The sequence below is a fragment of the Ceratina calcarata genome, unplaced genomic scaffold, assembly GCF_001652005.2.
Source record: "Ceratina calcarata isolate Rehan_Ccalc_2016 unplaced genomic scaffold, ASM165200v1 scaffold162.2, whole genome shotgun sequence".
NCBI lineage: Eukaryota > Metazoa > Arthropoda > Insecta > Hymenoptera > Apidae > Ceratina > Ceratina calcarata.
Window position 1 is genome coordinate 1088247 of NW_017137499.1, and position 20970 is coordinate 1109216.

The window sequence follows — 20970 nt, forward strand, 5'->3', positions numbered from 1 at the left end:
TTCTTATTACTTTTAAAATCGGACATATACCATTGTGTAGTATGGTACATTCAATAAAAATGTAATAACTTTTTGAATTATATGATCATTTAATACTGTTTAGAGAATTCAAATAATTCAAACGATATTCATATGATCATTTAAGAATAAAATAGTAACAAGTTAACCCATGATTTCTAAGCCACATGCTTTTATACATTATATTAGACTACATAGCTCTCTACTACTAGACTACTAGAAATACACATACATATACATATTACATGCATGCCTATATCACGCTTACGATTTCTACTTGAATCATAATAACGTAATAATTCAATGGCGGGGACAAGAGAAAACGTCATTTTGACAGAATGGCAGAAGGCCTAGAAAGTCAGTCACGATTTCAGTTAAGTACGCATTTTTGTTTGTTTAATCAAAATGGAACATTATGTACACAATAAATCGTAAGGGAAGAAGAACCGGAGGATGATGTCATGAACAGTTTTGTTTAACGCGACTGGAGAAAAGTGAATATCATTAAAAGGATAACATTAACTGTATCGTAAGGTTTCGTACGAACGTTAAAGTGAACGATTACGAAGATTTGTACGTGTCGTGTTTGCAAATGCATCGCTAGTTTTACACGGGGTTCCTGATTGTAATACAGTACTGATATAATGGAGGATTACAAATTTCTCTTTAAAGTTGTGCTCGTAGGAAATGCGGGCGTCGGCAAGACCTGCCTCGTGCGCAGATTTACTCAGGTATAATATGCCTGTATACAAGTATGTCATTAAGATATTTGTGTCGTTTCTCATTAAGCGAACATGAAAATAAATTCGTAATAATGGTAACGAAATTTTATCAACTTTGTACACTTCGTATGTAACTGTTTCATTTGTTTCTATGGCACATCAATTTTTCATATACCTTGGCTAAATTTTTAATTGTTAATGAATGTATCTCTTGTAGGGATTATTCCCCCCTGGTCAAGGTGCGACAATAGGTGTCGATTTTATGATTAAGACTGTAGAAGTTGAAAATGAGAAAGTCAAGGTATGTGTATGACGTAATACATCATGATTCATCCAATGTGTACAGTTATGCTTTTTCAACATAATTTTATGCCGTATCTTACTTAATTGGTATCGGTTACCTTCAGCTCCAAATTTGGGACACTGCTGGACAAGAAAGGTTTCGGTCAATAACGCAAAGTTATTATTGGTCAGCACATGCTTTGATTTTAGTTTATGATATTTCTTGTCAACCTACGTTTGATTGTTTACCAGATTGGTTAAGAGAAATTGAGGAATATGCGAGTAATAAGGTTCTTAGGATATTAGTAGGTAAGCATGTTGTTTAATGCATCGTGTGAGTCATTGCATCTGAATTTATTTAATTTGCATTTTAGGTAATAAAATTGATCGGGAAGATAGAGAAATACCAACACATGTGGGAGAAGATTTTGCACAAAGACATGGGATGTACTTTTTGGAAACTTCTGCGAAGGAAGCAGAAAACGTAGAACGATTATTTATGGAAATAGCAGCTGAGCTCATGGAGGTAACAGGACAATGCATTAGATTTTTACAATTTTTTTTGTTAGGAGATTCATCTAGTCACATCAAAATGTCATTTTAGCAGGCACGTAGTAAGGAACTACCTAGATATGAAACGAATGCAACTTCAATAAATGGTAAAACAACATCGATTGGTGATACAAGTAACTGTGGTTGTAGTCGACTTTCTTAAGTAGCTTTTACATTTACCTTTAAGATATGCAACAAATGCATAATTTCAGTTGCTAAATATGTATGTGGAACACTATCATATGGTTTTTATAGAGTATGGGGATTGAATGCAATATTAGCCAATCTTTCATAACTAAACGAAAAAATTTCTAATATTAGGACATCTTTGATATTATACGTTAGTACCTAGTGTTATATCATGCAGATTATATTGAGAGTTGTGTTGCAAAAAAAGTATTTAATACTTTTAATTAAAAGAAACTTTAAATATGTTGATAAATATTGTTTTCGTAGAGTTTTCTTTATTATGGTTTCATGTTTTCGCTGTCTAGATAATGAACAAGTTCAGTGTCACTTTAAGTGGACGCTTGATAATATTTCACAAGTGGAACTTTATATCCTATAGTATTATTTTGTTGTGTCGAAAAGTACAAATAGATATTTCATATTTGGTGACTGAATATGAAGTCATTATAAATATAAGATTTTTACTAAAAATTGTAAGCCTAATATATTGTCCAGGATTTTTTCACATTTGCAGTACACACGTAAATGTTGATCATGTTATTTTAAAATGACTAAATTTTTATATTAAGGAAGGAGATTGCTATAAATAATTCTTTTACTGTATCATTGCTTATTATAACAGGTACGCGATACTTTCCGGTTAATAGCATTTATACAGCCAAAGTTTTGTTGTATTTTTTAAAGAATTTATCCGCAACTTCGGAATAACGGATAATACTTATTCCGTCTGTATATTGTTTAACGTTATATTTTACAGATTTTTTATTATTTATATTACGAAGTAAGATATTTGTTGCTCGTACTATTGTACTAATAACACAATTCTCTTAGCACATCATTCTAGTCTTTATACCTTTTTATATTTTAAATACAAGAAATTAACCATAAGTATTTCATATTTTCTATAAATGTATTATACGCAATGAATCTGATCTTTCGTACGTCTTTCCTCAATTATAAAATGTAGTGTATGCATTTTACATTGTTTCGCATTTCTCGCAATCAAACAATTCGTTGGCTGATAGTAGATTAAAATAATGTGTGAGGAAATGCTAAACTATTCGATGTAATTTTTTATTAACTCAGAAATTCAACTAATTGTTCTTTGTATTATATGAAAGTTATTGTGATTGCCTTCTTTATGCAATGTTTTATTGTTAATAATGTATAAGTTTTAAAAGAGATAGAATCGTACACAAAAGTTTGTAACAATATAACGCTGATAAACATATCAGTTCATGTGTAGATAAAAATTAATTGTAAAATACTGGGTTTTTAATTTTATCGACCAAAACTTGAAGTGTATCTTGTAAAAATCATTAAGTCTATGCATTGTTTGAAACATTATCTAAAATAGACAAATAATAATTGTATCATTATTAAGTAATCGATTCTAATGGTCAACTGGAATATGTAAATAAAACAAACTCTGTTTCACTTGAAATATACAGGGTGTTCGTAAAATTTTGGTACAACAGATGGGTAAGGGGGGAATATGTTTCCTGTATATTAAAATAATTTTTCTGTTATAAAATTTCATCAAGCTATATTTTGTCATTACATAAGTGCTCCATGTGTTCACTTCAGATTTTACACACGCGCGTATATAATACAAAATAAATAAATAAGTTAGAAATATATATTACATCTGTATAATATCTTCNTTCAAATATGACTAAACCTGCACAATTTTATTATTTAGGTTTTTTCAATTAAGTAAAATGTTAATAATACTGTGCGTGCATTATACATGTTGAAAGAAATCATTTAGCTGTACTTGTTGGAGGGATAGATCGAATAATTTTGTTTGAATAGACAAGTTTAACGCATCTGGATGAACCGGGCTAGGACGACAATTACTAATGTATATTCCACCGCTGTTTTCCACATTCTCATTTGCAGCTGCATACACGATTGAAATAGCTCCTTGCTTTGGAGTCTAAAAATAAGTTTCGCAATGTTTTAACATGTACATTAATTGTGATATTTTGCGTAATATATTCACCTTGAAGAACGGTTGAAATAGTAATTTGTATCTCCAAACGTACGAATGTATAAAAAGTTCTGTATATACTAAACCAGGGTGCACGGAATAAACTTGCACGCGATATTCTTTTTCGTTCAGAAGATTTTGCAATCCTTTCGTGAATATTTCTTGTGCCAGTTTGCTTTGTGCATATGCATATCCACTGATGAACTTGTTTCTTTTGAATAGACAAAATATCGTATTAATACAATAAATTAGAATGAATTTACGTTGATTTAAAATAGAATAATGATACAGTACTTGTGATTGATGTCAATGAAATTCATTTTACCCAACATCTGTGCACAAGACGTAACGTTAACAATCCGAGCAGACTTTTCAGGAGTTCCTCCAGCTTTCAAGAGTGGTAACAAAAGCGCCGTCAGCAAAAAGTGTGACAAATAATTAACAGCCCATTGTTGTTCAAAACCATCTTCTGTTTCTTGATAGGGACAAAACATGACACCAGCTACAAATAATTAAATAATATTAATGTCATAATTTCTTACACATTTACGGTCATATACACTTGTAACTGTCCTACCATTGTTAATCAAAATATGAATTTGTTTGTAATCCTTCTTAATTTCTCCAGCAAATTGTCTTACAGATTCCAATGAGGCATTGTCAAGTTTATACACTTTTGCTCTCCCAGTATTAACACCAGATTCTCTAATTTTAAGAATAGCTTTCTCACCTGCAGAAGGTGTCCTACAAGCTGAATAGCTATTTTAGAATTTTCACAAACAACTAGAATAGTTCCATGAGAAATCTAAGATAAAGCATACCAATTATAACTTCCATATCAAGTTCTAAAAGCATTTGTACTACTTCAAATCCAATTCCTCTGGACCCTCCAGTTATAATTGCAATTCTTCCTGATTGTAACGAACAATCTTAAAAAATGAAAGATTATATATATATATACATATATAAAACAATTACAGACATTTCGTTGATATCCTCTATATTATACTTATTATTGTTTCCTAATTAAAAAATAAGATTTCATGTCGTACTTTTTCATTTATGATTTCTCTTTTATGTAGAAATTTTTTTAATTGAAAACAGGTAAATCATTGAAAAAGAGAAATCGTTGATTAAACGCGCGCGAGTACGTACTTTCAAAATCTTTGGAGCATTAACAATTTTGCAGGTATATGGAAAATATCTTATCGCACTCACCATTTTTATTCATTTTTGCATTTATCCAATCGTATAATATTTCTTTACCAGCAAGCAGGGCATATTTTACCTCGCATAAGAATTTTTCGACCGTGAGGGGCCAACTTTCTCGGAAGTTACGGTACATGATACAGCTAGCAATTATAGCACAAACTGAACCGACGAACAGCATTCTCCTACGTTTACTATTTTAAATACACATAAAAATTCACATTAATTACTATCGTCAATACGCAATATAAAACTTATATTTTATTCCTAGTGATAAGCACAGAATTAATTGTAAGTAAAATTGAATGCGTTAAATATTCTCGCTCTTCCACGTGTACTATTTCAGTATACTTCGGCATGCAGTTGAAGAATGTACTTTTTACCGTTACTTTGTAATGTTATACATATTCTTCGATTGTCAAGTATTTATGTCATGGAGATTACATAGTATAATTAGCAAGTAATTATATGATTCTATTTGAAAAAGGAAACTGGACCTTGATAATACATAAATACATAATTGTTAGGATACAATTTGTTCGCTCCTAGAACTATATTCAGTTTATTACACATATACACGTTTCTAGATAAAATGAGTATGAGGCAATGAAATGTCCAATCTTTTTTATTTTTAGAATCGTATTACGTTCAAATGTACATACATGGAATGCATACAAATTTCTTCGATTAAATGTTTCTTGATCTGACAATGAATAATAATTTTCAGACATTTTCGAATATGTAATAGTATATTTGTTAATAACCGTTCTTCCAAAATATGTCTGTATTAATTAAATGATAGAACATTGTATAATACAACACAGAACATGTGCAACAGTAGCTCGCTTAAGTAAAAAATAAAGGAACATCAATCAATATGACAGACTTCGATGATAAAAGTACTTTTAGAGAGATATTTACATTGTAGGAGATAAGATATGTAATGATTGCATCGTTGAAAATGTAAGTTTTTAATATGTAACGATTATGAAGCAGTAACACCGATTCGTAAACGTATTCGTTTTCTTTAAAAGTCTTTGTTTTATAACATTTTATAGTTACTATAAAATGTTGATAGATCGCGTTACGCACTGTATTGCCCGCACCATCTGTCAGAGGAATTAGAAATCTGAAAAATGAAACTCAGGTAATTATTAACTACACAGTACGCACATATACATACGTGAGAAAATAATACGTAGGTAGTGAATTTACTTTACGTGAATGTTCTAGCTAGCTTATTGGATTCATTGTAATTTTGTGGTGCGAGTGTTTTTAGAAACTGAGAGTTTTAAACACACTAGTTCGGAGAAGTAAGTTGCTTATTTTAAACAATTTTACGAGGAGGACAATAATTTCTCCATTGATTTAGCTTCATTTGCAAATAGAAATTTTTCATAAAACCGAATGAGGTTAAATATTTATTTAGGAACGTAAACTAAGTACTTCTCATACTCATCATCAATAATATTGCCAAAGAAAAGTTGCAGTATTAACAGTTTTCATGTTTAACAAGGTCATTAAGAGGCCTTGAACATATTTCAGGCAACGTATATTTAATATCTCATTTAAATTACATGCTTTCACTTTAGAAAATAGGACACAACTTACATTTCTAACATATTTTTAACATATTTTGTCTTTAGAGAGCTATGTATTCCGAATTCGAAGCAAAATATTTTACAACAATACTTTAGAATACAAGATACAGTTTACATTTTGTTTGAATGTGTAGAATGGCAGATACAGCAAATGCTACACCTACTAATAATTCGGTACACAAGACGGATTGGGCTGCTTTGAAGCAACATGTGATTGATAATAAGATCAATTTTGGATTATGGCTTACAAGACTATTCACTATTATATTTACTATTGGTTATATCATTCCTATATTTGGGTATGTTATTCTATTCTATCGTATGCTTGTGTAAAACGATAAATTAAACGGCACGTTTTATATTTTTCAGCAATTCTTATAATCTTTACTATAAGGCTTTAATGAGTAATGCCGCAACCAGTGCGTTACGTCTTCATCAAAGGATACCACGTGTTCAATTTAACAGACAATTCTTGGAACATTTGCTACTTGAAGATTCCTTCCATTATATATTTTATTCTTTAATATTCTTATATGCAGCACCTATGACATGTATCCTTTCTATTTAGTAACATATAAGACTGTGATTAATAGGCAAATTTATTATATCGTGCGGGATTTAATTATTTTTCTTAACTTCCTAATTAGTGGTGTTAACTCCTATATTTTTGTTTGGACTGATGCATTTCGCTAGCTATTCTTTCGTGCTGCTAGATGTAAGTAAAAAATTTTGTCTCATAATGCTGAATCATAATGTGCACGGTCATTATGATAATGAATATTTATTTCGCTTTGTTATAATTAGTGCCTAGGACAAAACAGTTGGTGGGGAGCACGTCTTTTAATATCCTTGGTGGAATTTCAATCACGAGTAATTTTGCGCTTTTGTGCTCTAGCTGAGATAATTATCTTGCCATTCACAGTTCTTCTCGTGTTTATGTACGTATGATGTACACTTATCATACATACATGTCTTATATGACATGTTCTAATCTTCATAAGCAAACGCTGCAAAAACACAGTCTACGGGATGTAATTTTCTTTTTACAGGGGACGTGCTGGTTTATTGACGCCATTTATTTACTTCCAATTCTTGAAGTTCCGCCTTGCGTCCCAGAGAAATCCATTTACGCGCAATGTGTTCTATGAGATCAGAAATGCGTTGAGCTCAATTTCAAGAAAGCCGACGGTCCCAGTTATAGTGCGACGAATTATTGAAGGATTGTTGTCACTTACACAACAGATGGCTCCTGTTCGTCAGTAATTTCTCGTGTTAGAGATATATTGAATTATCAGAACAGATTTCCTAGAAGTCTAGGGTCCATACGTAATACGTAATAATTTCATACAATCGAGTAACAGGACAAATGCAAATGTAAAAGAATTATAATTTTTCGTTTCAAATGTATATGGGAAGAATCAAATAAGTTTTCTCGATGAACACCTAGTGCTCGTTTCTGTAACGATTTCGGAACTATTGCATACAATGTTAGTAAAGTTAGGTTTAGAATTTATTCACCACGAATCAGAATATTAATATAAATTGATGAACTAGATTTTTAATACTCTGTGGCAGGCATAATATCAATTTACAAGATTTTTACTTAGAACTTTAAATCATTCTGAATGAGTACATAGTATTAACTTACAATCAATATTAGTAACATTTATTTTGTTCCGGTTTTCTTTCATTTTATTAAATAATAATTATGTATTGAATAAGAACAAATTGATATCGTTACACACAGTGAAGAGGATAATGAATGTAATTCACGCTATGACATGTATAGAGTATTCATAAAAGAATGGTACACAGATAAATCCTCTACATTTTTTGTCAATGCCCCTGTTAAGTATAATATACAAAATAATGACAATATAGCTTAGATGTGCATCGTAATAAAAACGGTATAGGTAGAGGAACGTGACACATATCAAACTTCGATCTCTAAGCATTTATCATTGGCAGCAAGTACAAATAAAATTAGATAAATGTCTGTGTAATTTCACCATTTTTTTTATAAATATTCTGTATTTTCGTATGTTTTTAGTTGCTATTTATATTAACACACTTCACTTTGTCTGGTAAAGGCTTATCGGTGTTGAAGTACAATTCTTCAATTTTAATATGGATACGGGTTATTAGGATTTTGCGGTGAGACAGTATTTAGTTAACTATATTTAATCGTATTTGCAAAATGAATTATGTTAATATTAATTATCTTTAAACCAATTGAAACAATTCTATAGTAAGTGCATTACATTTGTGAAATTTCCATAAATAAATAAATAAAATTAAATATTTCTTATGTTGTGATTATACGACAGAATGTTTTATGTTTGTTTTTGTTATTCTTGTTGGATAATAATGATATTAAAGAGAGAATAAAGTAATGTTTGTTTTAAAAGTTTTATTTTAATTTGAATAAAAATTATACTGTGAGTGGTGTCGGCTGTGGTAAGTCTTTCGATGCCTTCACTTCAGAAGTTGGCTGAGAAGGAAATATTTCATCCTTCGGCTCAACAATTGAAACAGAATCTGGAAGTGGTTTCTTCGGACCTGTCTTACCGTGAGGATCGTACGGGAGCATAATTTTCACTTTGATTCCAAGTACACCTGATTAAAGACAATCATTTACATTAATAATCACTTCTACTCTTGCCATCAGCGTTTTTAATGGTTCGATTAAATATACCTTGTCTAAGAAGCACATGGCGGGTCGCAGTGTTGACATATTCATTAGTGGGTTCTCCAGAGTGGATCATTAACCCATCAACGAATTTCATTGATTTTGCTCTCTGTCCACGGAGTTTTCCACTGACAACTACTTCACAGCCTTTTGCTCCTGATTCCATTATGAATCGGAGAACTCCATAGCAAGCTCTGCAAACAAATGGAAGTAATAAAATATTAAAAACCTTCAAATCATTTGTTAACTATTAAACCAACCTTCGCACAGCAAGCCCTCCAATTAACTTGAAGCGTAAGGATTCTGCTTGCGCAATAGCACAGAGGCCACGGGTTGCAACCTTCTCGGCATATAATTCGATATTTTGTGTTTCCTTAAAATTGAATCGTTTTTGCACGACTGAGGTCAATTCTCGGATCCTGCGGCCTTTCTCTCCGAGAACACTTTGTGTGTGAGTCGCCAGCAAAATGATCTCTGTACGATGTGGAGTAACACGTACTTCTACTCCTGAATACCCATCTTCAGAAAGTTCACGAGTCAGGAACTCGTTCAATTCAGCTTTGAAGACTCCATCTCCAACGAACTAAGAAAAATTATTGTTCATATTATTATACCCAGGGACCGATTTAACAAGTCTATATTCAGATCTAAAAAGTTTATTGACATAAATATAATTTTCGTTGCATTGAAAATAGTCTTATCTCAATCACTGAATTTAGTTTTACTTGACAATCCGCGTAATGGTTGTACGCATTTAAGTGCAAATATTTACAATTAAATACGTGTACGTAAATCGAACGAAAACATCTGAGAGCATCCATGTCATCTAAAACTTTCACGTGTCATTCCTGCTTATTTTTTATTAAAATATTCATTTTCAAACTTCAGTTATTGTAGCGGACATCATAGTTTTTTAAACTAAAGGGCATAGACGGTGGAAATTCACAAACCTTTCGCTTCTTTGAAATAGAACGATTGTCCATGTTTTATGCTGGCGGTACGAAAGGAACCGAGAATGTAAAGGGCTTGACCAAGCTTGACTGGAAGCGGAAGTAGAGTATAACCGTTTGAGTGATACTAATCGATGCAATATTCTGTTAACGCGACAAGAGTGCCCTCTGATGAGATGTAGTCAGTACCACCGACGAGAGATTATACTGAAGCGCCAAAGATTAAAAAATCATAGAGCATTTGAATTTGAAATACATTTTTAAATGCATGCAACGAAATATTTAGAAGTCTTCTTTTGAATAATATTTACAAATGGAAAATGAAACATCGAGCCCTAGTACATTCTTTGTTTCATCAAACAAGTATTCCTGATATGTAGAAAAATAAATATATGCAATTTTAACTTTTATCTATTATACAAAAATCAAATATTATTTTCAATTTGACTGAAAAAGGGTTTAGGAATAAGAAAACGATTTCATATAATGAATGCTGTTGTACTTTAATTTCTTTCGTTTAAAACGTACGTGTAAAATGTCAATTGGTAACAGAAAACTAATTAAATTTGTTTCTTACGGCCCTGGCGTTATCGAACACACAAGCACATCGTGGTTTATAGTTACGCGCGTTGTAAGCAAATACGTGTGCATTGCATATTCAGTCATCAACGAAGATACAGTTGTGTACATGTTCATTATTCTACTGTGAATTGCACTGCGTCCCGGAATTATGTTTCGCCCTCGACATGGAGTGGAGAAAGGTAGCGCTTACAGTGTTGATCGTGAGTTTATGTTTCTTCGTAATACCGATTCGTGTACGGCGCGATAGTCTTGAAGAAGACGTAAAACTTTTCAAGAATTATGTCACGCGCTACAATAAATCCTACAGAGATGATCCCACTGAATACGAGACGAGATTTGGTCGATTTCAAGTAAGCTATCAGCTGCGAAACGTATTTATTACACATCTGTAAAAAATGCTAAGTTCCAAAGTATTCGAGAGATATTTTACACGTTATTAAATTATTTTTATATCTTATTCTTGATTGAAAAAAAGAAGAAAATGATACGTGAATGGCACGATGAGTACTGGTACGTCGCGTGATGGATGCGATTTGTACGATTTCAACAATCGTTAATATAGACACACTTAAAAAACTTTTCCGCGCTATCTTTTCTTTTTTATTTTATCTACTTTTTTTTTAAGAAACTTCAAAACCGTGATATCCATTCAGATAAGGATAAGTTGTTTTCATAACGTGGTACTAACATAAATATTTGCCGAAATTGATTATTGCACAATAAATTCGATAAATTAAATTGCACAATAATGCAAATTCAATAAGTCACAAAAGAGAACGATAATATGAAATATCATTATAAATTTAAAATAGTAATCGCAAGAATATAAAATAAAGAATACGTTTCATGTGACCTACAACTTTTACATAATCCTTCTATTGCAGAGATCGTTGCAACACATAGAAAAAATGAATGGTCTCCGTTCGTCGCAGGAAAGTGCTTATTACGGGCTTACGGAGTTCTCTGATATGTCAGAGGACGAATTTTTGGCGAAAGCTCTCTTACCTGATCTCCCAGCAAGAGGTGAGAAATAAAATCTTACGAAAGAAAAACAATTTCCTAAGATCACTCAGAATACGAGTATACGGGCTATTAATAAGTAATATAAATATAAAGGTATTTGTATGTATTAGGGAGAAAACACGTAAATTTACCTTATCATCGACGGCATCAACACACAAATCGCGCTAAAAGATCAGCTAGTGTACCCTTGAGATTCGATTGGAGAGATAAGGGAGTAGTAACTCCGGTACGAAGTCAAGGATCTTGCGGTGCCTGTTGGGCTTTCAGTACCGTTGAAGTTGCTGAATCAATGTTTGCCATAAAAAATGGTACTTTACATCCGTTAAGCGTGCAAGAAGTATGTTCTTCAATTCGAATTGCTTTCACATGCGATAAAGAACATTATACAATATTTTCTCGACTTTTGTACAGATGATCGATTGCGCAAAAAACAGTAATTTCGGTTGTGATGGAGGAGACATATGCAGCTTACTCTCGTGGTTGTTAGCGACGAAAGTTCAAATATTTCAAGAATCTACTTACCCACTCGTGGGAAAGACGGGTACGTGTAAGTTGGGGAAGTAAGTACAACCAGAATGGTCCTGCGTATGTTAATAAAAGACCGATGATTGATTACAACATTTTTGCAGAACGACGGACAAAACGTCTGGTGTAAGAATAAAAGATTTCACGTGCGACAGGTAAAAATATTCTCTACATTTAGAGAAAAACAAGTATTTTTAATAGACGCATGTGACCACTAATGAAGGATTTAAATAACAAAGATTCAATGATGTCTATCATATTTTTGTCTATTGGCGCGCGGTTTTCTTGCATGCAATTAATTGTAAAAGGTGTCGTTACATAAACCGACCGGTTCGATGGTATTCTTGCGATGGACACTATCTACGCGCTCGATGTCATTGAATTTAAATGCGGCGCACGGATCGTGATTTCTTCTCTCCTCTTCAAGGAGAGATGTTCGATACAAATTTTCTATTCGTTTGTCTACAGACATTTAAAAGTGGTTTACAAGTTAGTCTACAGCGAATAATAATAATTCGTCTGCAGCCGTAATTTGTCGTTAAGACGATTAAAGGTTTAACGGACTTTAGTTTCGTAGACGCAGAGGATGAACTGCTGATAGCACTGGCTACTCACGGGCCGGTAGCAGCGGCGGTGAATGCTTTATCCTGGCAAAATTATTTAGGCGGGATAATACAGTACCATTGCGATGGGTCCTTCGACAGTTTGAATCATGCTGTACAAATAGTAGGGTACGACAAGTCGGCTGCCATACCTCATTACATCGTGAAAAATTCATGGGGTTCGAACTTCGGTGACAAAGGCTACATGTACATAGGAATCGGGAGTAATTTATGCGGTAGGTATACTCGTTACATCGGTAGCCAATGTTCGCGTGTTATCGACATTCATTCTTTTCTTGTTAACAGGTATAGCGAATCAAGTTTCGTCGTTGGACACTCTTTAGACTTAATTAACTCGAGTACAGATGTTCAAATAAAATATTCACGATCTATAAGAAATGTGCTGGAATACTTTGAGAAACGACAATAATTTTAATAACAACAACATTAGTTAAACTGTATTTTCGATGTTTGTTACACAATTGACACAATTTTTACATTAGTATTATATATATATCGTATGTTTATTATCTACCATATGCGGTCATTTGTATGTTCTTTTACTCGTTTTATTACGTGTTAAGCGACAAATAAAAATAAAGATTTATATTACCTATACTTATGCTTCTACCTATTTCCTAAGCTTTCCTTACATGCCCTATAAAAAATATATTACGTCTAATTAGCATTTCGTCGATCCGTAACAAGCTGCTTACGTATCGTCCAATGTACATTCTGAATTATTTTGATTGTCATCGGGATTCCATCCGTTCCACGCGACGGATAATCTGGTCTTCATTTGTTTAGTCAGCGGTGGAATTAAGTGGCGAGGTATCAAAAATGTTGACAGATTGAATAAATCCAGAAATACTTTATATCTGTCGCTATTATCGAAGTATACTAATTAGTGAAAACAGCTTTTCTCCTATTATATTTTTTCGTATATCTTACCTCAGAGTGGATTTTAAATATTGATAACCGCTAGAGCCTCCGGTTCCGAGCTGCTGAGATCCAATCATTCTTTGAACCATTAAAACATGATTATCTGTACGAGTAGAACGACATTATCACAATTACTTCGTGTATTTGGAAATCATTTGAATAAATTTAATGAACAGTTCTTCTTACACCTCCATTTGGTGATAAGAGAATCGATGTCCATTAGCGCGGTCAAAATCTGATGAGGTTGACTAAATCTGGGTTCGTCCCGATAAAGCGTTATCATCACCGCGCCTTGGAGAGCGCCGTACGCGAATTTTCTTTCACCGCGCGACACGAGCGCGTTGTGCAGAGATTCGTTGAATATAGTCTCGAACACCGCCTTTCGAGAACGTGCATTCGCTAAATGATAATTCCGCAATTGTTCCTTAGCGTGTTTCTATAAAAGCGATAATCAGAATAACTTTCCAGCGTGACAAAGTTGCTCGCATTCGGGGACAAATAATTTACCCAGGCGAGCTGCTCTTGCTCGACGAGCAGCTTCTCCACGGATCGTTTGTACTTTCCCCAGAAGTCGAAGTCGTGAGCTTCGAGACCCGGTGTCCTCGCTAACCATTTTTGAACTAGACAACTGAGGCTGGGCTCATCCTCCGAGCGTTTGATCGCCTCGATAGCTTTCGGGTCTCTGCCGAACACTCTGTGGTAACTCTGATTGTATTTGACTCTGTGTTCCTGCTTTACGCCTAGCTTGTTCTCCAATAAACGGAACTGCAGCGATTGAAAGCCGGAGGCTGGACAGAGATAATCCCTGAACGCCATGAAATCTAACGGCGTCATGGTTTCTAAAATGGACACCTGGTCGACCAGGAGCTGGAAAATTCGGATGGGATTAAATCCCTTCGGTTCCCTAATACAGATAGTTAGTTTTTTCGATATTGAATAAACGTAATCCCTTAATTCCTGCTGTTGCTTTTCCATGCAGGTACCCAATCGATCTTCTCGAGTCGACGTGCACGGCGGCCGCATCCGCATTTATATGGTTGCCATACTTATATTTCTACCCATTCTACCGGGAAGGATGCAATTACCAGCGCGTGCAATGCGACGGTAATAATTTATTTCCATGATTTTCTTACACGATCAAATTGGGATAAACGGGATAAATGAAAACCTGCATGTATTCGTCGCGGTAATATTTGACCACATTGCTTCATTATTCTTTCTCCGAGAAAGTTTAATTTCTGGACTGACCATCGCGGAAGGATACTGTTTTACGCCTCGAATTAAGTCCCACTTACTTAACCCTGTTGGATAATTTTTTCGACATAAGAGGAGCGCGAGCGGAGAAAATGCGACGACCACGCCTGTATTCTGTGGTGTAGAAAGAGCGCCAACGAGCTTGTTACCTAACTCATCTATGCGTGTCAGAACGGGGTGTCGCATATCACCTGGCGGTATTAATTTACTTAGATCCCACTGTTTCTGTGGTTCTCACAATGCTTCTTATCCCGTCATGAAACAGAAGGAGAAAAGTGATAGTAACGAAAAAGTGTCGCATTCCCGAGAACCTTGACCCGTTTGATAACATTCGTGTGGAATTAAAAACGTGCAAAACAATTAATACATGATCGTTCGCTGATCACGTATACGAGATCTTAAGAGCAAAATGAAAAAAACTCTTATGCGCGAATAACGGGTTGTTTTTTTCTTCGCTATCAAGAAGTGCCTACGAATATTGTCACCTACGTATTATCGTTAACGTTTCGTATCTCATTGGTGGCAGCTTGTATTTCGCGGTAGACAAAGTGGGACATATGACAGTCTTGAAGGGTGACGTTCGAAATTCGATTACAGTCAGCGGGGAGTTAGCACCCTTGTCGTAAATCTCGATGCTCTAATTGGCTTGTGATTAAGGGTTGTTCACATTCCTCCCATCACTGTCATTGTCAACGTACGACCAGTGGCCTTCTTTTCCCATACTCTATCTTACACGATTACCTCAGCGATGCGCTTGCCGTTGCGGTGGGTGTTTAACCATTTTACTTTCAATCTTTGAACGCTGAGTAATTGTTCATTGATCCTTATTCTACGATGAAACACGATTGTTTCAAGGAGAGCTACTGGTATCACCTACTTTTAAGATGAGAACGATGCGGTTCAATCTCTTTAGAATTTCCAGGGTCCTCGACTCGTTCAAAATCTGCGAGACCCCGTTTTTCTGAACGCCACTGTGATTCTTCGAGGTGCCATTCAAAGAGTCATATCCGCTGTGATCGGAATTAAAAAGCAGCCTGACCGAGTCCAGTTCGTATATGATCTGCTTGAACCAGAGCTCGTATGCTGTGAATCAATGGGAGGGATGCACAGGTTTTTTTTATCAAATCGTTCTGCTCAATCATTTTTGATTCGCCGAGAATTTTGTACTCATTTAATTTGTTAAATTAATAAATTACTGTAAAATATTGCGAGTGATGATATTAATTCTGGTATCTAAAGTATCGTAATTTAAGATTGCATTAATGTTAGACAGAGAAAGCGTAGGCTAGCGATCCATCGCTGTTGTGTAATAGGATTTATGTTTATTAAATATGGATGTTGAGAAATAATCGATTTTTTTACCCTGATGAGTGATGATAAAAAGATGCTCATCGTGCACTTCTGTGTTGTATTCAGCGCTTAACAGTCTTTGTGCAGTTAAAATTTTGTCCAATCGAAGGTATTCACCGTAGAGCATGCCCGGGCTATCGGTCATTTGATCAGATTCTTGATCATCCCTAAAAATATGAATCAGTTTCTACCAATTCTGAACATTTATTTTCAATCGTTTCCTATTTTCGTATGTAAAGTGTGACGTAATTAAAATTTGTTTAGATGTAATAATCTGATAATTAAAGTTTTACGATTTAAGTGCGTCATTACTGCATCGTGCGTATTGCACGACACGCTCGGGAAATCTGTAAAAATTACTTACGAGATACCGTCTGATAAAGGGCAAGCCATTTTTACTGGCAGTCGTGCTCTCTTCGGGATGATCACGTAATTTCCGAATTTGAAAGTTCGCACGCGACGCTCCGTCAGTCTCGCAAGGAAAATCGGCGAATCAAATCGAACAATTAAACGGCACGATGAGTTGCACCAACGGTTCACTTCCTTGATCCCGTTTCAGGTTGACATTTCGTTAACTATCAATGAACACTTCTCGTTCGCACGAATGACAACAAGCGAGGCATGCTGTCGGCGAGGTGGTTGAGCCGCGACTAAAAACTGAATGACCACCGGACTCGTCCAAGTATCCCTCTTGTTTCTAAGAGCGAGGGTATATGAATGAAACGATTGATAATCATGGCTTCTTCAAGTGATTCCGCACGCGAAAACCATCTAGCAAATGATCTAAAGTTTCTCGAGATTTTTATTATGCAATCTCGACCGCGCGATCGAAGTTGCCTGGATGTTACATCGTCTAACACTCGCGATAAATAGTTACGCGATCGTGAAAAGCGAGCCAGCTTTTTCATCAATTAAATATGTGAAAATAGTATAACTCCATAATTTAATTTCTATAATTATTGAGTAGTGATTTTTCGTCTGTTCAATAAATAGAAATAATTTTCGACCACGTTTCACCCCGAATGATAATCTCTTATTCGGATGCGTAAACGTTTAGTCACGTTTCTCTCGATACTGAGATGACGTTTAGAATTAAAAATACATTTTCCCTAATTATTGATTGTACGTGTATCTGATGTACGTTACCCGATGGAAGACACCGTGTAGCAAAGTCTTCGGGTTATCGTAGTAACGAGATCGACGTAGAAGATGTCGCATGTGGTACAGTAGCTGACCTATGAGCTATCTATTACGAAACAGAGTTTTCCATTTTTTATTTTTTACTAACGAGAAAAATGACAGTGAGGACTAATAATAAAATATCGGTTTATTATTTATATCATATTAAATGTGGGCTCAAATGGCATGCAGACGAATTCTCCTTCTATCCATGCATCTTGCTTAAAACATATTGATACGAGGACCATTGAAGCGTTGCGTAACATTGACCCCTCATTTAGGAGATTATTCTGTCACCAACTAGTACTGTCCCTGACATTACACGCGATTATATCTGTTGCCAATATACGTATAATCCAGCATCCGCGGCAAGAGTAATGCAACAGGTGTGCGCATTGGCGTAGCGCGTCCGCCTGATAAGTTTTTTGAAATACATTTTAAAATCACCCGCAAAATATTCATTACCGAACTTTTTCATACTCTCTTCAACTACCTCGACTGCTCCCACCTGCTCTACCTGTTGTCTTTTCATCTCGAGAGAATTGTTTTGTTACTCGATCGATTTAATTATATTGTATATAATATGATTTAAAACGCGAGCTTGTTCTTAAAAAATGTGCAACTACTAGGTAAATTCATTACGAAGTTTACGTATTAGTCGTATTCTATTTTTGGATACGTGCAGAAATGAGTTATTCGCTTATCATTGAACAATATGCAATAGTTGCTGCCGAGGTACATAGCATGCAAATGCAAGGTTTTACAAGGTGAGAATCCTGAACATGCTTGTCAGTGCAACTACTTTTTTCATCATGACTGTTACTAGCAAGTCACGATTGTATTACACGTTACGTATACGACTTCCATTGGCGCTATCAAATGATGACCAATCCCTTAGAGTTTATCTCGCACGGTTCGTTTCCCCTCTTTTTCGCCCGTATTTCGATCCCCACTACTATTCTCCTCATGCGCCTTCGCGAAGCGAATCCATCAAGTACCAGTCCCGACCATGGTCGCGTCGTCCCCACTTTCCGGCCGAGGAATAAATTCTGAGATCCCTGCCAATCCGGTTTTTCAATGCCGTGGCGTATGCGCGATTAGCGCTGATCGTTACAACTGCCGTTAGCATAAAAGCAAATGTCCCGCGCGGTATAGCAGAAGAGTTGGAACGAGTTTCAATGTGAGTATAAAAAAAAAATAAATACGTTCAGTGACGAATTAAAAGTCGTAAATCGTAATTAAGACGATATTTTAACACCGATTTATTTAAATATCGTAGAAAGCTCGATATTATTCTTCCAGTGTAATTCTTGTTTCGATAACTCTAATAAAACTGCCTCTATACTGCGTCACCGTACACGCCTATTTCTTCCGGGTTGTGTTGATCGTGACATGAGATTTAACATTGATCTAAACTGTGAGCGGATTTAGATACAGTATTTTGTAATGAATAGAAATAACGTGCAATAGGAGAATACATGACTCTTTTTTTTTTATTAAAAATTGATGTTGCTCCTTTTGTTGGGCAGTCGTCGAGATTTCTGTCATTCGGATGAAAACGTTACTCACGAGTTGTTACCGATTTGATTTAGAGAGCTATCAATCTTCAAAATATTACTTTTCAAAGCGTCACTGTCTTTTCTTCTCATACTTCAAAATAAATATACGAAGCATTCATAGCGATGAAATATATTGACATAGTAAAGATAGATTGCCTTTTGAGATGGCTTGTTGTTCTTTTCTGGAGGCTGCATTATTTACAATAAAAAGAGTCTTCTCAGAAAACAATCTCACCTTTGCAAATTAGAATCACACATTTTATGTTTTCTATGTCTGTGGTAAAGTATAAGTAATAAAAAACGCAAGAAATACTTCTAATTTTAAGTAAAATGTGAATCACTATTATTGTTGCTTCGGTATGTACATATAGGAAAGTTTATGAGTTCGGAGAAGGGAGAATATTATTAGAATCTGTTATTTTACAAGAACATGTCATGTTACCATGTCGAAATGAGTTGCACTTTTCTCGTTCGTATAATGTTGAAAATATGTACACATAATTACATATGAACAACTTGGTTACTTTTTGCAGTTAGAAGAAAATGCCGAAAGTCGTCCTTTACGCGCAGGACATTAGTCCACCATGCCGCACAGTTTTGATAGTGGCACACCAGCTTGGATTGGATCTCGAGATTCGAGAGGTGAATCTAAAGAACAAGGAGCAGTTGTCGGAAGAATTCCGAAAAGTATGAATTTCTCTTAAGTATTATAAAAGAGTTCTATCGATAATAGAATTAACAATCAGATTTTAATAACATTTAGTATACTACTGAAGCTTTGAAAAAATGTAGTTAAATTGTTAAAGATCGTGCTTAAGGAAAAAGTTATTTAACATTGTTTATGCTGCGTCTTATATAAAGTGTGAAGCACTTGGTAATCAGATAATCAGATAAGATATAGCGAGAACGTAATTACGCAGATAAAAATCTTATCACGTAAATGTAACAACGAACATGCCGTTTCTCATAGGTCATGTAAAATACGAAAAAATAAAATTTTGAATAAATTTGTTCTTAGGTATCCTCAGTTTTTAAAAAGCATAGCTTTTTAAAAAGATTTACCTAACAGCATATCAAATTTCATCAAGATCTGATTGTTAATTCTATTAACGATAGAATCGCTTAAAAAATAATAATTTTATCTACACGATATTCTACTTATATTCTGTTTTGACAGGTCAATCCTCAGCACACGATTCCAGTAATGGACGACAATGGATTTATTCTTCTTGACAGGTGATCGATAATTTTCAACTATTCGTTTAAATTTTAAATCGAAATAATTGATAATCAATATCAATCTCATTGCAGTCACGCTATTGTAACTTATCTAGTGGACAAATATGGCAAGAACGATTCTCTGTATCCAAAGGATTTGCAGAAGCGCGCGTTGGTCGATCAGTATCTTCATTTTGATTCTTGGTCACTTTTTCCCGCTGCGAGAAATGCGTTTGTAAGTGATCAGTTTTTCGTTTCTTTTTTATATACATATTTCATCGAGAGAAATAAATTTCAAATACACCGAACTTCCTTTATCTCGTAATCGTATTATCCAATGAACGCGTTTTTCACGATATTGGAAAACGTGCACGAGACGATAGTAAAGTAGCTTGAGAAGAACGGTATAACGGATTGCACCAGGATAAACGTGATTACACGAGTTTTCAAATAAAAGGAAAACCCTCATTACGCGTTTATGTGTGGTTTGCTCACAGGAACATTTGCAGGACGATACAGGGGGGGGGGGGG

At 34.7% G+C, this 20970-nt stretch overlaps 7 protein-coding genes across 13 annotated transcripts in view; 4 read left to right on the forward strand and 3 right to left on the reverse strand.

The window, feature by feature from the left end:
• The first annotated feature begins 187 nt into the window (after positions 1–187).
• LOC108632613 (ras-related protein Rab-30) lies at positions 188–3302 on the forward strand. 2 transcript variants are annotated; one of them, XM_018037295.2, is made up of 5 exons: positions 188–749; positions 958–1041; positions 1148–1331; positions 1397–1548; positions 1630–3302. In XM_018037295.2, exons 1-5 carry the CDS (start codon positions 663–665, stop codon positions 1735–1737), a joined length of 615 nt encoding a protein of 204 aa, XP_017892784.1. In that variant the 5' UTR covers positions 188–662; the 3' UTR covers positions 1738–3302. The 2 variants fall into 2 exon arrangements, with proteins under 2 accessions (XP_017892784.1, XP_017892783.1); XM_018037294.2 differs by having other exon boundaries at positions 205–749; positions 1627–3302.
• On the reverse strand, positions 3293–6089 carry LOC108632609 (retinol dehydrogenase 12). Of its 3 annotated transcripts, none has more exons than XM_026819808.1 (7): positions 6058–6089; positions 4975–5159; positions 4578–4685; positions 4334–4507; positions 4051–4258; positions 3769–3967; positions 3293–3702 (listed from the first exon to the last, which is right to left on the reverse strand). In XM_026819808.1, the coding sequence occupies exons 1-7, from the start codon at positions 6072–6074 to the stop codon at positions 3508–3510; spliced, it is 1086 nt and encodes a 361-aa protein (XP_026675609.1). In that variant the 5' UTR covers positions 6075–6089; the 3' UTR covers positions 3293–3507. The 3 variants fall into 3 exon arrangements, with proteins under 3 accessions (XP_026675609.1, XP_017892777.1, XP_017892778.1); XM_018037288.1 differs by lacking the exon at positions 6058–6089 and adding an exon at positions 5887–6003; XM_018037289.2 differs by lacking the exon at positions 6058–6089 and adding an exon at positions 5628–5836.
• Kr-h2 (transmembrane protein 33-containing Krueppel homolog 2) lies at positions 6002–8386 on the forward strand. Of its 2 annotated transcripts, none has more exons than XM_026819810.1 (6): positions 6002–6112; positions 6701–6865; positions 6936–7117; positions 7214–7281; positions 7371–7504; positions 7616–8386. In XM_026819810.1, exons 1-6 carry the CDS (start codon positions 6102–6104, stop codon positions 7827–7829), a joined length of 774 nt encoding a protein of 257 aa, XP_026675611.1. In that variant the 5' UTR covers positions 6002–6101; the 3' UTR covers positions 7830–8386. The 2 variants fall into 2 exon arrangements, with proteins under 2 accessions (XP_026675611.1, XP_017892781.1); XM_018037292.2 differs by lacking the exon at positions 6002–6112 and adding an exon at positions 6125–6278.
• A 570-nt stretch (positions 8387–8956) lies between these two features.
• RpS3 (ribosomal protein S3) lies at positions 8957–10316 on the reverse strand. The gene is made up of 4 exons (XM_018037293.2): positions 10206–10316; positions 9516–9838; positions 9262–9449; positions 8957–9182 (listed from the first exon to the last, which is right to left on the reverse strand). Exons 1-4 carry the CDS (start codon positions 10236–10238, stop codon positions 8998–9000), a joined length of 729 nt encoding a protein of 242 aa, XP_017892782.1. The 5' UTR covers positions 10239–10316; the 3' UTR covers positions 8957–8997.
• Positions 10317–10842: 526 nt separating this feature from the next.
• LOC108632610 (cathepsin O) lies at positions 10843–13398 on the forward strand. Of its 3 annotated transcripts, none has more exons than XM_018037290.2 (7): positions 10843–11137; positions 11672–11810; positions 11921–12147; positions 12222–12370; positions 12440–12490; positions 12905–13173; positions 13244–13398. In XM_018037290.2, the coding sequence occupies exons 1-7, from the start codon at positions 10952–10954 to the stop codon at positions 13279–13281; spliced, it is 1059 nt and encodes a 352-aa protein (XP_017892779.1). In that variant the 5' UTR covers positions 10843–10951; the 3' UTR covers positions 13282–13398. The 3 variants fall into 3 exon arrangements, with proteins under 3 accessions (XP_017892779.1, XP_017892780.1, XP_026675610.1); XM_018037291.2 differs by having other exon boundaries at positions 10843–10987; XM_026819809.1 differs by having other exon boundaries at positions 10843–10966.
• On the reverse strand, positions 13365–17558 carry vermilion (Tryptophan 2,3-dioxygenase vermilion). The gene is made up of 7 exons (XM_018037285.2): positions 16848–17558; positions 16496–16650; positions 16011–16216; positions 14387–14746; positions 14066–14315; positions 13889–13982; positions 13365–13821 (listed from the first exon to the last, which is right to left on the reverse strand). The coding sequence occupies exons 1-7, from the start codon at positions 16874–16876 to the stop codon at positions 13650–13652; spliced, it is 1266 nt and encodes a 421-aa protein (XP_017892774.1). The 5' UTR covers positions 16877–17558; the 3' UTR covers positions 13365–13649.
• Positions 17559–18735: 1177 nt separating this feature from the next.
• The window catches only part of LOC108632622 (glutathione S-transferase 1-like), a 3952-nt gene continuing 1717 nt past the window's right edge, over positions 18736–20970 (forward strand). Inside the window, exons 1-4 of the mRNA XM_018037311.2 lie at positions 18736–18842; positions 19755–19908; positions 20399–20457; positions 20533–20674. Of these exons, the coding sequence (XP_017892800.1) occupies positions 19765–19908; positions 20399–20457; positions 20533–20674 (345 nt within the window). The 5' untranslated portion in view covers positions 18736–18842; positions 19755–19764. The remainder of the gene's footprint in view (positions 18843–19754; positions 19909–20398; positions 20458–20532; positions 20675–20970) is intronic.

Bases quoted from the DNA above. Each gene is read 5' to 3' on its own strand.
- LOC108632613 (XM_018037294.2), top strand. From the start codon at position 663: ATGGAGGATTACAAATTTCTCTTTAAAGTTGTGCTCGTAGGAAATGCG. The intron at 1,332-1,396 runs GTAAGCATGTTG...TTTGCATTTTAG, and splicing joins GGTTCTTAGGATATTAGTAG to GTAATAAAATTGATCGGGAA. The intron at 1,549-1,626 runs GTAACAGGACAA...ATGTCATTTTAG, and splicing joins TAGCAGCTGAGCTCATGGAG to CAGGCACGTAGTAAGGAACT.
- LOC108632609 (XM_018037288.1), bottom strand. From the start codon at position 5,918: ATGCAATCATTACATATCTTATCTCCTACAAT. The intron at 4,686-4,974 runs GTGAGTGCGATA...TCATTTTTTAAG, and splicing joins TGCAAAAATGAATAAAAATG to ATTGTTCGTTACAATCAGGA. The intron at 4,508-4,577 runs GTATGCTTTATC...ATAGCTATTCAG, and splicing joins TGATATGGAAGTTATAATTG to CTTGTAGGACACCTTCTGCA.
- Kr-h2 (XM_026819810.1), top strand. The intron at 6,866-6,935 runs GTATGTTATTCT...TATATTTTTCAG, and splicing joins TATATCATTCCTATATTTGG to CAATTCTTATAATCTTTACT. The intron at 7,282-7,370 runs GTAAGTAAAAAA...TGTTATAATTAG, and splicing joins ATTCTTTCGTGCTGCTAGAT to TGCCTAGGACAAAACAGTTG.
- RpS3 (XM_018037293.2), bottom strand. From the start codon at position 10,238: ATGGACAATCGTTCTATTTCAAAGAAGCGAAAG. The intron at 9,450-9,515 runs GTTGGTTTAATA...ATTTGTTTGCAG, and splicing joins GGAGGGCTTGCTGTGCGAAG to AGCTTGCTATGGAGTTCTCC. The intron at 9,183-9,261 runs GTATATTTAATC...GTCTTTAATCAG, and splicing joins CCATGTGCTTCTTAGACAAG to GTGTACTTGGAATCAAAGTG.
- LOC108632610 (XM_018037290.2), top strand. From the start codon at position 10,952: ATGGAGTGGAGAAAGGTAGCGCTTACAGTGTTGATCGTGAGTTTATGT. The intron at 11,138-11,671 runs GTAAGCTATCAG...CTTCTATTGCAG, and splicing joins CGAGATTTGGTCGATTTCAA to AGATCGTTGCAACACATAGA. The intron at 11,811-11,920 runs GTGAGAAATAAA...TGTATGTATTAG, and splicing joins ACCTGATCTCCCAGCAAGAG to GGAGAAAACACGTAAATTTA.
- vermilion (XM_018037285.2), bottom strand. From the start codon at position 16,876: ATGGCTTGCCCTTTATCAGACGGTATCTC. The intron at 16,217-16,495 runs GTAAAAAAATCG...ATTGATTCACAG, and splicing joins TTTTATCATCACTCATCAGG to CATACGAGCTCTGGTTCAAG. The intron at 14,747-16,010 runs GTAGGTGATACC...CGAATTTTCCAG, and splicing joins GCATCGTTCTCATCTTAAAA to CTCCTGGTCGACCAGGTGTC.